The sequence below is a fragment of the Giraffa tippelskirchi genome, chromosome 2 (assembly GCF_054371585.1).
Source record: "Giraffa tippelskirchi isolate mGirTip1 chromosome 2, T2T-mGirTip1v1.2.pri, whole genome shotgun sequence".
NCBI classification, from domain to species: Eukaryota; Metazoa; Chordata; class Mammalia; order Artiodactyla; family Giraffidae; genus Giraffa; species Giraffa tippelskirchi.
In genome coordinates, this window is record NC_137276.1 from 91,450,869 (window position 1) to 91,464,343 (window position 13,475).

The window sequence follows — 13,475 nt, forward strand, 5'->3', positions numbered from 1 at the left end:
ATCAGAAAGGACGAGGAACAAAATGGACACTAGTGTTATCTGCGGGTGGCAAAGTTAAAGGTGATTTTCTTCTTTCTCTTTTTAAACATGTTCCAGATTTTATATCATGAGTATGTATTTTGTTTTTACTCAGGAAAATTTTAACTTAAAAAAATAAAAAGAAGACATAGTGACCGAGAATGAAAACCCACATAGCTTAAGAGAGAGTTTCAGTTTTCACTCCTTGGTGCTGGTTAGGGTTGGATCTGACACCAAAACTCTTGAGCTTTGAGAAACAGTGAGGAGGGCATAGTACCTCAGGGTGGTCTAGGGCAAAGGGATCTGAGGTAATACTCTGTGGTACTCTGGTATTTCTTGCTCCAGACTCCTGGTTCCTTCTTAGTGGGCAATCATGGTGGCATTCCTCTCATCTTTGGGATCCCATCACTTTCCCTCAAGTAACTCGACTGCACTGCCTTCTTGAAGACAGCTGCCATCTTGGCATGACTCATGATTATGAGTAAAGTTGAGTCCCGGTGAGATAGCTAGATGAGTTAACTACAAAAACATCCAAATGACTTTTTTTACTTAATTATGGGACATATATCTAACAAATAAAAAGAAACTTCTTACCTACAGTTAATAATAATTATTCTTTTAGGCAAATGTTTATCCCCAAAAGTCAACATAATAAAATCATTCGGAGGTGTTTTGGTTTGATTTGGTCGTGTTGATAATTATACTGTTCACTTCATGGCCCTCAGTATCATTAATGTTCCTGAGGACTTTTTAAGATCAAGTCAGTTTTTTGATTAACACTGGTACTTATATCTTTTCTCATGACCAGTCTCCTTATTCTGTGGTAAAATCTTGGGTTCGCAACAGAATCTTTTCCAAATTCTTAGAGGTCCATTTCATGTGGAAATTGAATGTCTTGTTTCTCTGAAACATTTACCTCAGGCTCACTCCTCTTTCCTGGAACATCTGCTTACATGCTGCTTCCAGAGGGCAGAAGAACCTTTTCTCCAATACCTCCAGTAGAAGAGATGCAGGCTCGATCCCTGGGTCAGGAAGATCCCTTGGAGAAGGAAATGGCATCCCACTCCAGTATTCTTGGAGAATCCTGTGGACAGGGGAGCCTGGCGGGCTACAGTCTGTGGGGTTGCAAATAGTCTGAGACAACTTAGCACTAAACAACAGAAGAGTCCTGGGAGAGCTCTCTGATTGGACAGTCCTTGGTCACACGCCCCAAGGGGGGCAAGTGAGGCAGGGGCTGGAGAAACACTGAAAATGGAATCAGTGTTCCTGGGTGCATATACACAGCATATATCCATCAACTCCAGGCACCATCTCCATGTACACTGAACTTAGAATCCCCTGCGAGGCTCTGTTGAATTGATGTGCAGTGTTGATCAAGAGCCTGGACTTTCTAGTCAACATGAGTTCAAATTCTAGCATTTCTTTTACATATGGCAGACTTTGATTTAGTGGTTAACCTCTACAAATCTCAGAATCCTCACCTGTAAAAATAGTGATTATCACTTATACTATATAGGGTTTTTGAGATAATTAAACAAAATATTGTTGTAAAGCATTTATATCACAGTTCCTGGTGTATAATATTGAAAGTGAAAGTGAAAGTCACTCAGTCATGTATAGACCATACAGTCCATGGAATTCTCCAGGCCAGAATACTGGAGTGGGTAGCCTTTCCCTTCTCCAGGGGATGTTCCCAACCCAGGAATCAAACCCAGGTCTCCCGCATTGCAGGTGGATTCTTTACCAGCTGAGCCACAAGGAAAGACCATAATATTAGTGCTCAGTAAAAGTTAGAGATGGTGATGATGATGATGGTGATGATTTATCATGGAATGCTTCCATTGGACAAAGTTTCATTCCAAACTAGGAAAACGTTGCTGACCTCTTTGTCCAATATGGGCAGATGAGTGGAGTTGGTTTCATTCAACACAAATTAGGTTTCTTCAGGACCTGTTTACATAAAGACCACCTGGGAGCCGATTTCCTCAATCAGTTCAGTTGCTCAGTCATGTCCGACTCTTTGTGACCCCACGGACTGTAGCATGCCAGGCTCCCCTGTCCATCACCAACTCCCGGAGCTTGTTCAAACTCATGTCCATTGAGTCAGTGATGCCATCCAACCATTTCATCCTCTGTTGTCCCCTTCTCCTTCCACCTTCAATCTTTCCCGGCATCAGGATCTTTTCCAATGAGTTTGTTCCTAGCATCAGATTTCCTCGATAGAGACAGGTTGATGGAACTTCGTATATTCCCCTGTCTTGGACATTAATCATATTTGTGCCTGCCATTATTTTTTGAGTCACTTTTTAACATTGAGGGAAATTTATACAACATGCAATTCTTATCATCCACAAAGAGTTGAGCTCCTAGCTTTTCTTGCAGCTGAGATGTAGGCATGTGACATGAACATTACCATATGCACTTGCAGGAGATTCATTCAAGAGATCCAAGCAAAGAGGGTCTATGATGAGCTTTCATTCTGTAGGTGGCAGCAGAGCTGTCTAGCCTTTCAGGTAGGAGTGTTGGAGACTGAATTTCACTGGGCAGAAATGCATGCGCTACGCTCACAGAGGTGGCAGTGGCAACAAGTTGAAGTACTTGCATTTAGTACTTAGCCTTGGTGGCAGCAGTGTCAACAGATTTCTCATGGGACCATTTCTGAAGCAAGGTTTTGCCCATTATTCTGGGGGAAATAGCCTTGAAATAAGTTTCTCCAGTTCTCTTAATGGTAATATAAACTACCTTCTATTTTAAAATACATTCCTTATACTGCTTGAGCCAGCCAGAATAAACTCAGTTGCTTGAAGCTAAGAAGACTAACCAGTACAATTCCCCTCCAATGTTCTATTCATAGGAGGAATAGTATGGTTACTATTCATCATAAAAAAAAAAATTGAACTTTTAATTCCCCAAATCCTTGGTCATAAGAAAAAGAGTATCTGTGCACAACAATTCAAAGATTACAGAGTGTTCCTAAATATAGATAGTATCTAGAAAACTGAATTCAGGAAAGGCATTTCATCACTTAAGTATTAATATCATAACTCTACACTATTATATTTTCCTAGATAAAAGAACACAGGGAGATTCCAGTGTGATAGTTTTGAAGAATGACACACGTTGTGGAAACATCCTGAGCATTGTGCTGTCACTAACTTGGGCTGCATAAAAAAAGTTCTACACATTGCTTTCCATATACTTTTCATTTCCTTTATACATTTGGAGTACTTATAAATCTTGAGACTCGTGTGCTGCAGTTGGAGCAGTGTCGAGTTCAAGGAAGCACAGAGCACAGTTCCAGATATGGCTCATGCCTCTAAGAGAACAAATGGGAGGGATGTGAGCATAGAACCCAGCTCCCTATTATGTCCTCTCTTGGCCTCTCTTCCTCAATCTGATGCAGAGCCCTGGATTGTGGTTCAGGTGCCTTTCAGGGTAATTAGAGATGATCATATCTGAGATTAAAGGCCACTTAAAATGTACTGAAAACAGGTTCCAAATTTTCACAGCAGATATTGAAAAACTGTTTAGAGTTTTACCTTCAAAAACAAAACTAAAAAATTTTAAATTAAATTTTGTATTTAACAAAATTTCATCTATATTTGCAGCTATGTGCCAGTTCTCAAAATACTGAATCAAAGGTGAGTTTTTCAGAGTAATTTTCCCTATGAAAATGTATTTGAGCAAGAGACAAACATTCTTCCCTCCACCTTTGACTTTCACAAAATCATAAAGTAAATTATTTTTGAAAAAAATAGCATAGGGAGTTTTAATTGTTCACATGGGCATCTCTTTAATATTTTTGGCATTAAAAATCATTCTTTTTTTTTTTTTTTTGGTCAGAGACCTTTAGCTTTTTTCCTTCAGTTGTTCACTGGAGTGATTCTTCTAGGTTTTCATTTGACAAAAAAGTCCATTATTCCTCCACTTCTTTCAACATCACTTGTTTCCATCTTGTGAGATTCTAGATCTTTTACAAGATCACTACTGCACCATAGATTAAATGTGCAATGTATTTATGTTGCATTTTCAGACGTTTGCAAGGCTGATGAACTGACCAGGTACTAACTAACAAAGATGTTGACATACTGGGCCTAGTTAGGGAGTTTCTCAGGTGGCTCAGTGGTAAAGAATCCACCTGCTATACAGGAGACACAAGAAAAGCATGTTTGATCCCTGGGTCTGGAAGATCCCCTGGAGTAGGAAATGGCAACCCGCTCCAGTATTCTTGCCTAGAAAATGCCACGGACAGAGGAGCCTGGAAGGCTACAGTCCATGGGGTTGCAAAGGGTCAGACACAACTGAGCAACTAAGTACACACAGGTGCTGATATTATGCAGCAAAATACATTTGAGTGCGGTCTGATTTTGTTAGTGGTTAGTCCACTGGTGAATATTCTCATATTCTTATGACTTTGAGTCTCTGTGCAATTTGGTTTACTGCAAAGGCTGGGTAATATACACTTTGAACAACAAGGATCACCTCACCTACCACTCTGCATCCACAGGGTTTTGGTCCCCTCCGCCTTTCCCCTTTCCTAGTGCCTGGAATTCTGTGGCAACCTACCATTATACCAACACTGCATCTCTGAAGTCCAGAAATTGGTCTCACTGAAGGTTCTTACATGAACCTTCAGAGTCCACTTGGGTCTGTCTCAATTTTAACACGTTAAACTTCTCGGGACATTAAAGGTTCATAATTTTGGTCAGAATTGTAGCTCCAAGTTAAATATGCATTTCTAACAGCAAATAATAAGGTCTTAATAAATTTCTAAAATCATATGGTAACATCCATGTCTTTTTACATATCTCAACAATAATAGAACTATCAGTGCTGAAACTCTAACTTTTTCAGTGAGGATATAAACACAGTCATAAACACAGTCATTATATAAACACATAAATTAAGAAAAGAGTTGTTGTGTACTTATGTTCAAACAGTTATCTATCCACTTAGTCATGTTTAATACTTTGTTTTTTAATTTTAAATCTTGAAAACTCAGCTTAGTCTTAAGAATGAAGTATTTTCTGGCTATGATCACTTCAAATCATTACCAGAAAGTGAATTGAGCAATATTTTCACTCTATAATTTAAACTCTGACTTTTCAATAAAATACCATCTAAAACACGTATGCTATTGGATAGCGTACTCTTGAAACATGTGCAAAATAAACAATCATTTATTTTCCTATTTGCTGTTTTAAAACAATTTTATTGGGTTGAGGGTGTAGGTTTCAGGCTGTAATGTTGTTTGCCAAATTCTGTAATCCTTTTTTTTTTTTTTAATGTCTCACAGGGTGTGGTGCCTTTAGAAAATTTTTTAAAAGTTGTAGTTCTTGGTGCATTTTTCCTTCACTTTTTCAAAAATAGTAAGAAAATCTAAACCCCACAGGGAAATTCTGGTTCCTACTATTGACTCCTGGACTCCACTTTTCCAAAAATGAGATTATTCTATGTAGCCAACTTTTGTTTATTTTCTTGCCGGGAGTATTTATGTTCTTAACACTGTAGATTCATTATTAGAAATGAAGTCTTGGTAAGTACTATCTTAATGCTTATTTTTTTTTTTTTTTGCTTAGAATGGTGAAACTAATGTAGAAGGAACATCTAAAAGGAGGCATCTAAATTCAGCTGTATCCCTTTTGTGGGGACCTGGTCATTGAAAAACCTCAGTGAATCCATTCCGTTCTTGTTTTTCTTTTATTAATCCATGGTTATTGAGAAGCATTTAGCAAAATAAATATTTAAAATTATTTTTAATTAAAATTAATTAAAAGAAATAAAGCAAAGTCTTGACTCCATAAGACTGCAATTGTTCTTAGGAAAACAAATTCTCTGTAAATCTTAAGTAATTAATACTACAGAAAAAGACATTGTTGGAAAATATTTTTTTAAAAAGAGAGAGATGCCAGCAAAGAAGTACTATTTTCAAAACATTACAGGGGATAGTGAGAACTGATGATCCGGATTTTGTCTTATATCTGGCACAATAATGACAATTCAGGCACAAATCGCATGGCTGAAAACTCGTTTCTAACTCATAATCCCCCTCCCAAATAGAAACTATCTCCCTATTCTCACATACCAGTAAATACATAAAAGAATCTACTGACACTGTACGTGTGTATAGAGGGCTGTGTGTGTGTGTAGGTCTGTGTATGCTTAAAGTAAGAGAATTAGGGTAGGAGTTAAAATATGGTAGAATCCCTCTTTTATTTTCCCCTTTCTGTTCTTGGAGCTGGGTGTTTGAAGGAGGAACCCTACGTTTTCCAGCAACAAGCAAGCGTCAATACTTTTTATTTAAAAGCAACTAGAGAAAAACACCCCCTAAAGCAAACCAAGGCCACCCCACCCCCCATCATCTGTGGATCAAGGCACCAAGTCCCATTTGGGTACCACTTGGCAGGGGGCTCTCTTTCATCCTTCTCCTCACCGCCCCTGCCGGCGGGATGTGACCAGGACTGCGGGTCTCGGGGTGCCAGCGAGGAGCCGCCCGCCCGCCCCAAGAGAGGAGGAGGCTCCGGCCTGGGAGCCGCCCCCTCTGGCCGCTGGAGAACAAACGGGATATTCAGCAGTGGCCTGTGGCTGCCAGAGCAACTCCTCAGGGGACATCCAGCGGCGAGGCAGACTGCACCGTAATCGCCTCTAGAAAAGCGCCCCGGCCCCGCCTGCAGCGCACACCCAGCTACCTGGGCTGCCCCGCGGCGGCGCGTGCGAGCTAGCGGGAGAAGCCGCGGTGCGGGGCGCGCCGGGGCGGGAGCCCGGGCGGGTGAGGATCGCGCGGTGCTCCGGGCTGCGCGCCGGGGTGGGGCGAGCCCCGAGCGTCTCCACCAGACATGAGGGGCGCGGGCGCCTGGGCCCCGCTCTGCCTGCTGCTGGTCGCCGCCGCCCAGCCCTCGCGGCCGCAGTTCTCAGAGAGGTAAAGCGACCCCCATCCGCACCCCTCCCCTCCTCCCTCCGTTCCCCTCGCCCGCTGCTTTGCTTTACTCAGTCCGCTTTGGGGCGCTGGGGGACCCACGCGCCACCAAGACACGGGACGGCGCCCGTCGTCGGGGCTCCCTCCTGCGCCCCCAGTTTCGTCCGCTGGACGGCCCTGCAGTTGGCCAGCCACCACGTGGTAGGGGCTTAACCTGCCCTGGGTCTCCTCTGCCCGCAGCTTTATGCGGGTGCAAAGAAGCACTGGGGGCCAAATATGTGAACTTTGGTTTACTTCTGTTTTCTTCCCTGGAGAGGCTTTGCCCAGAGGCTAAAGCCTACGAAAAGCCCGAGTTGCCCGGCGCCCCGGGGAGCAGCTCTCGGAAAGTTAACTCTTCACCAACCTCTGAGCTGCCGGATGGCTCCAGGACCTGGGCTGGGGGACTCGTCCTATGGCCAACTTTGGCATCTCCTTTTCCACCTTCATCACCATCAACCTCCCTTTTCAGTGGGAGGCTCTGCCAGTGGCCAACTATTTTCCAAAATGGGGAGAATTAGGCATCCCTCTTAATCTAGGAAATTAAAACTTTTCCACCTTAACTAATTACTTGTCTATCTTTAAAACCATGCGCTTCACAGAGCCTAGCTCTCACCCTTTCTTTCTCACTCCCCCCGGTTACATTTTCTATTTACCATTTTCCAGTGACATCTTATCACTTGATAAGGAATTGATTGCATATGGATGGTGGATGGATGGATGGATAGATCAGTAGATTGATCTTGTTATTATGGTGTTACTATGGTGGAGATAATTGTAGCAGGACTGAATGTTTTATTAGGCTATAATTTAATATTCTAAGAGCTAATAAGTATTTCAAATTCCCTATATGATGCAGGCACTTAACAGTCAGTATTCATTTTATCCCTATTAATAAACTACATCTTTCTGAAATTGACAGTGAATTGTTAGGCTCTGTTTCAGATTTCTTTTCCTCTCTTATTTTCCCAGACCTGTTTTCACATGTGGCGGCATTCTTACCGGAGAGTCTGGATTTATTGGCAGCGAAGGTTTTCCTGGAGTGTACCCTCCCAATAGCAAATGTACCTGGAAAATCACAGTAAGCAGTTTTTAAAAGAGTATTCTCCAAAAACTAATATTGGAAACAGTGGAAGAGCTGCTGCTTTTTTCCTCTGGTGACAGAATTTGGGTTGGGGGTAAATGTCTGAAATAGTGAAATGTTGGCTTTGCCTCAATTATTTGGGAGATTTTTAATAGAACTGGTGGTGTCCTGCGTTAACAGAAAGTGCTCGAGATAATGCTTGGAGGGATAAATTCTTAAAGCAGATGTGTTTTCTGAAAACCCAGTTGGACTCAGCTGAATTTCATGGATTCAGAATGAAGGCTATTTTCAGGCAAAGGCCCCTTGTAAAGACTTTTAGGAGCTATTTATTGCTTGTGCCTTTCATAAATGTCTCCCAGTGGTGGATAGAAAATCAAAGGTAGTACTCACCTCTGACTATATCCATTGGAGGTCGGTTAAGCAAAAGAAAAAGAAAAAAAAAATCTTATTAATGTCTCTGACTTAAAACCACCCCTAAAGGGACTTGCCTGGTGGTCTAGTGGCTAAGACTCTGATCTTCCAATGCAGAGGGCAAGGGTTTGATCACTGGTGGGGGAAGTTCCACATGCTGCAACTAAAAGTTAGCATGCTGCAGCTAAAAAGGATCCCGCAACACAAGATCCTGCATGCTGCAGCTAAGACCTGGCATAGACAAATAAATAAATATTTAAAAAATTAAATGATTGTTCTCACATATGCATTTGGGGGGAATGGATATTTTTAAAAAACCACCACTAAAGGCAATCTAAAAATAGGGAATAATAGCAACTTAGTGGCGAAAAGGGCTTCCCTGTGGCTCAGCTGGTAAAGAATCTGCCTGCAATGTGGGAGACCAGGGTTCGATCCAGTATTCTGGCGTGAAGAATTCCATAGTCCATAGGGTCACAAAAAGTCAGACAGGACTGAGCAACTTTTACTTTCACTTTCAGGGGGGAAATGCCTAAATATCAAACAAAAAACTAACAGAATGCCCAGGCTGGTTAGTAATAGCATGCTGCTGCTGCTGCTAAGTCGTTTCAGTCGTGTCCAACTCTGTGCGACCCCATAGACGGCAGCCCACTAGGCTCCACCGTCCCTGGGATTCTCCAGGCAAGAACACTGGAGTGGGTTGCCAGTTCCTTCTCCAATGCATAAAGGTGAAAAGTGAAAGTGAAGTCGCTCAGTCATGTCTGACTCTTCAAGACCCCATGGACTGCAGCCTACCAGGCTCCTCCGTCCATGGGATTTTCCAGGCAAGAGTATTGGAGTGGGTTGCCATTGGCTTCTCCAATAATAGCATAGATTAAGTTAAATCAAGATAAGAAGTCAGATTTAGAGACAGCTAGCTTAAAAAAATTAAGTCTGGATTTAGTCAACTAGACTAAGTCATCTTTCCAGTCAGCACAGTAGTGACTGTTATCTTCTGTATTTTTTCATTTTGGAGAAGTTGTTTAATAATTGAACACATTAGTTCACTGAAAGCTTCATTCAATGTCAGCCATGGACTATGATTTTTTAAAATAGATACCTCTTGTTGAGCACTTACTGTGTGCCAGAAGTTAATAGGCATAATTTTACTGAATCTTTGAAATCACTGTGAGAAAGTACTGTTATTCCCATATTATAGATGAGGAAACTGAGGCCCAGAGCAGTGGTATATATGTTCATGCTCAGTTGCTTCAATTGTGTCCGACTCTGCGATTGTAGCCCTGCCAGCCTCCTCTGTCCGTGGGGAGTCTCCATCAAGAATACTGGAGTGGGTTGCCATGCCCTCCTCGAGGGGATCTTCCTGACCAAGTGAAGAAACTCGGGGCTCTTGCATTGCAGGTAGATTCTTTACTGCTGAGCCACCAGGGAAGCCCCTTGAAATATTGATATTAGCATAAATGTGAAATAAGGCTCTGAAACAAACATGTAACTTGGTTTTCACGTTCTAGTTGTGTTTCAGTTGTAAGTAAATGGCTACGAGTTAAAAATGATCCGAGGAAATTAGGGACTGAGAGGCATCTTATGCCTGACAAGTAGACTCTGTGGTTAGCCCAGTGTTTTGGGTGTTAGCGGCATTGTTAGTGTTGGCGGGACAGAGGAGGGTGTCCAGTGAAAGTTCTCCTTGACAAACTAGAGTGCTCTAGAGAGCCCTGACTACCCCATTCTTATGTATGGGGGAGGGAAGTATTAATGGATGCTGCATATGGATACAATGCAAAGGTGAGGTAGGTGGGCTCACATTTCTTCACTCATAAGCTGTGTGATGGATTTATCTTCTTTAAACCTCAGGATTGTTGTAAAGACAACATGAGATGGTACATATAAAGCTCTTGGGCTGAGTGCCTGGGATGTAATAAGTGCTCACTAAGTATTAATCCACACTGTTACCCTTTGTTGCTGGTATTGACTCATCTTTCCTTCTGACCCACAGGCAACGTGGCAGATCACTGCCACCCACTTAGTATATTGGCTCAGCTGGGCTTGGCAGCAGCTTAAAGCAGCTCATCTTTGATGGAACAATCAATGTTGTCATGTACCTTTAAGAAATTTTTGTACTTCGGTTCTCCTATAATCTCGTTGGAGAGATTCTATGTGAGTTAGGACTAGGTCAGCTCCCAGTTAAAGGGATCCAAAGTAACAGTGGCTCAACCAGAAGCTTGGGTTTCCCTGGTGGCTCAGTGATAAAGAATCCGCCTGTAAATGCAGGAGACGCAGGTTCGATCCTTGGGTCGGGAAGATCCCCTGGAGAAGGGAATGGCAACCCACTCCAGTATTCTTGCCTGGGAAATCCCATGGACAGAGGAGCCTGGCAGACTACAGTCCATGGGGTTGTAAAGAGTTGGACACAACTTAGCAACTAGAGCAACAACAAAACCAGAAGCTTGGTTCTCTCTTACATGAAGGGATCTGGAGGTAGACAATCCAGAATTGGTGTGGTTGCTTCAAATCATTAGTAACTCAGTATCCACTCGATGTGTGCTCAAGATCTAGCCATCAGGTACATACATGGTCTAGCCAACAAAAAGGAAGGGCACAGATCCTCCCTTTAAGGACATTGTGCAGAATTACATGCATCTTGCTGTTCACATCACATTTGCCAGTTATTAATTACATGGCCCCTTCTAGCTGCAAGGAAGCCCTGAAATGAAGGCTTCATGTCAGAAATCTGTGTGCTCCGCTAAAATCCAGAAGTCTTCTTTTGAATAAACATCTTCTATCAACTGTGGAAAGAAGGGAAAACAAGCAGACGACAGGCAGTCTCTGTGACATATTTATTTGTGGTTTGCCTAGGCTGCCCGAACTAATGTTCAAAAGTTGAGTAACAAATGCCAGCCTTTTTAGAAAAATATGTATTTTTAGAAAGCATAGGTAATGTACAAGAAAGGATGGCACAATTTGTTTTTCTAGTGAAAAGCTTTATAGTTTTCACTCTTAGCTGGTTGATTCTATTTCAAGCAGCTGCCACTTGTATATTTGCATGTGAGTAACACCAAGAGCTTCCAGAGGAGCCCAGCAAATTCTCCTGGTTGTACCCTCAGCAGAATGTTCACAAAGGCCGAGGATGCTCTCAAGGTTATAGTTTGACGGTATCTTCTTTTCTTCATATTTCAGAAGGAAAAGAACTGCATCATTGGTAAAAATATTTCCAGTTCTTCCTTATGGTCCTCTGGTGTGTCAGAGTAGCTAAAAGGGGCTCCCTAGCTTCTGTGTATCCCCGGGTTGATAAAAGAAGGAGAACTGTGGTTGGGCTACAGTTTGTAGAAGCTTGTAGCCCTAAGGTCTGTTATTCATTCAACAAATGTATGTTGGGTCTTGGATACTACTGGAGTTATGGTGAACAAGCTCCTTGCCCTCATGCAGGTGGCATCCTAGTTTGGAGAGATGAGGCAATTAATGTTTAAACAAACAAGTAAATAAGAAAATATTAAGTAGTGATGCTGCTGCTGCTGCTAAGTCACTTCAGTCGTGTCTGACTCTGTGCGACCCCATAGACGGCAGCCAAGGCTCCTCCGTCCCTGGGATTCTCCAGGCAAGAACACTGAATGAATTATAATAATAAAGTGGATACTACTTCACACCCATTAGGATGGCTACTATAAAAAGTAGAAAATAACAAGTGTTGGCAAAGAAGTGGAGACACTGGAACCCTTGTGCCTTGCTGGTAGGAGTGAAAAATCATGCAGCTGCTGTGGAAAAAAATGGGACACTTTCTCAAGAAATTAAGCATAGAATTATGATATTACCCAGAAATTCCACATCAGGGTGTATACAGAAAAGAAGTGAAAGCTGGAATTTGAACAGATATTTATATGTCCATGTTCTTCGCCACATTATTCACAATAGCCAAAAGGTAGAAGCAACCCAGGTATCTATCTACAGATGAATGGACAAACAAAATGTGATATACAGAGGAATATTATTCAGCTTTAAATATTAAATTCTGACACATGCTACAACATGGATAAACCTTGAAGACATTATGCTAAGTGAAATAAGCCAGTCACAAAAGAACAAATATTGTATGATTCTGTTAACATAGGGGCAGCAAGAGTAGTCAGAGAAAAGAAGTAGAATGGTAGTCTCCACAGGCTGGGGAGTAGAGGAAAGGAGTTAGTATTTAATGGATATAGAGGTTCAGTTGGGAGAGATGAGAAGGTTCTGGAGATGGATGTTGGTGATGGGTGCACCATGATGTGAATGTACTTAATGCTACTGACCTGTACACTTACAATAATGGCGAAAATGGGTACATTTTATGTTATGTATATTTTACCAAGATAAAAAATATTTTTAAAATAAGGGAGTTTCCTCGTGGCTCAGTGGTTAGGATGCTACACTTCCATTGCCAAGGGTGCAGGTTCAGTCCCTGGTCGGGGAAATAATATTCTGCAAGCTGCATGGCACAGTCAAAAAATAATAATAATGATAATTAAAATAAAACAGAGCAGTGGAGTGTTAGATAATAATTGTATAATTCACTTACATGAAATATTCAGAAAAGGCAAATCCGTAGAGACAACGAGTGTTATCGATTAGTGCTTGCCTCCGGCAGGGGATGGGTAGATATGGAGATTAACAGTTAATGGTCATGAGGGATCTCAAGAAGGTGGAAATGGTCTAAAATTGACCTATGGTGGTGGTTATACAACTTGGTATTTTCACTAAAAGTGCACTTAAAATGGGTGAGTTTTAGAATATGTTAATATTCCTCAAGAAATTTGTGCAACAACTAAACAGGCATAATCTAGTGGTGGGATAGCAGGAGCGATGAATGAGGTGATCAGGAAAGGCCACTCTGAGGAGGTGACACTTGAGCTGAGGCCTGAGTGATAAGGAGCCAGCCATGTGAAGGTCTGGGGAAGAGCATTTTAGGCAGAGGGACCAGCAAGCATCAATACAAAGGCCCTGAGATTCAAAGAAGCTTCACTTGTCTGAAGAACAGCCAGGAGATCA

General features: G+C 42.0%; 1 protein-coding gene across 1 annotated transcript in view; it reads left to right on the forward strand.

Moving 5' to 3' along the window:
• The first annotated feature begins 6,461 nt into the window (after window positions 1–6,461).
• PCOLCE2 (procollagen C-endopeptidase enhancer 2) overlaps window positions 6,462–13,475 on the forward strand; it is an 85,882-nt gene continuing 78,868 nt past the window's right edge. The window contains exons 1-2 of the mRNA XM_081569628.1: window positions 6,462–6,937; window positions 7,943–8,051. Of these exons, the coding sequence (XP_081425754.1) occupies window positions 6,855–6,937; window positions 7,943–8,051 (192 nt within the window). The 5' untranslated portion in view covers window positions 6,462–6,854. The remainder of the gene's footprint in view (window positions 6,938–7,942; window positions 8,052–13,475) is intronic.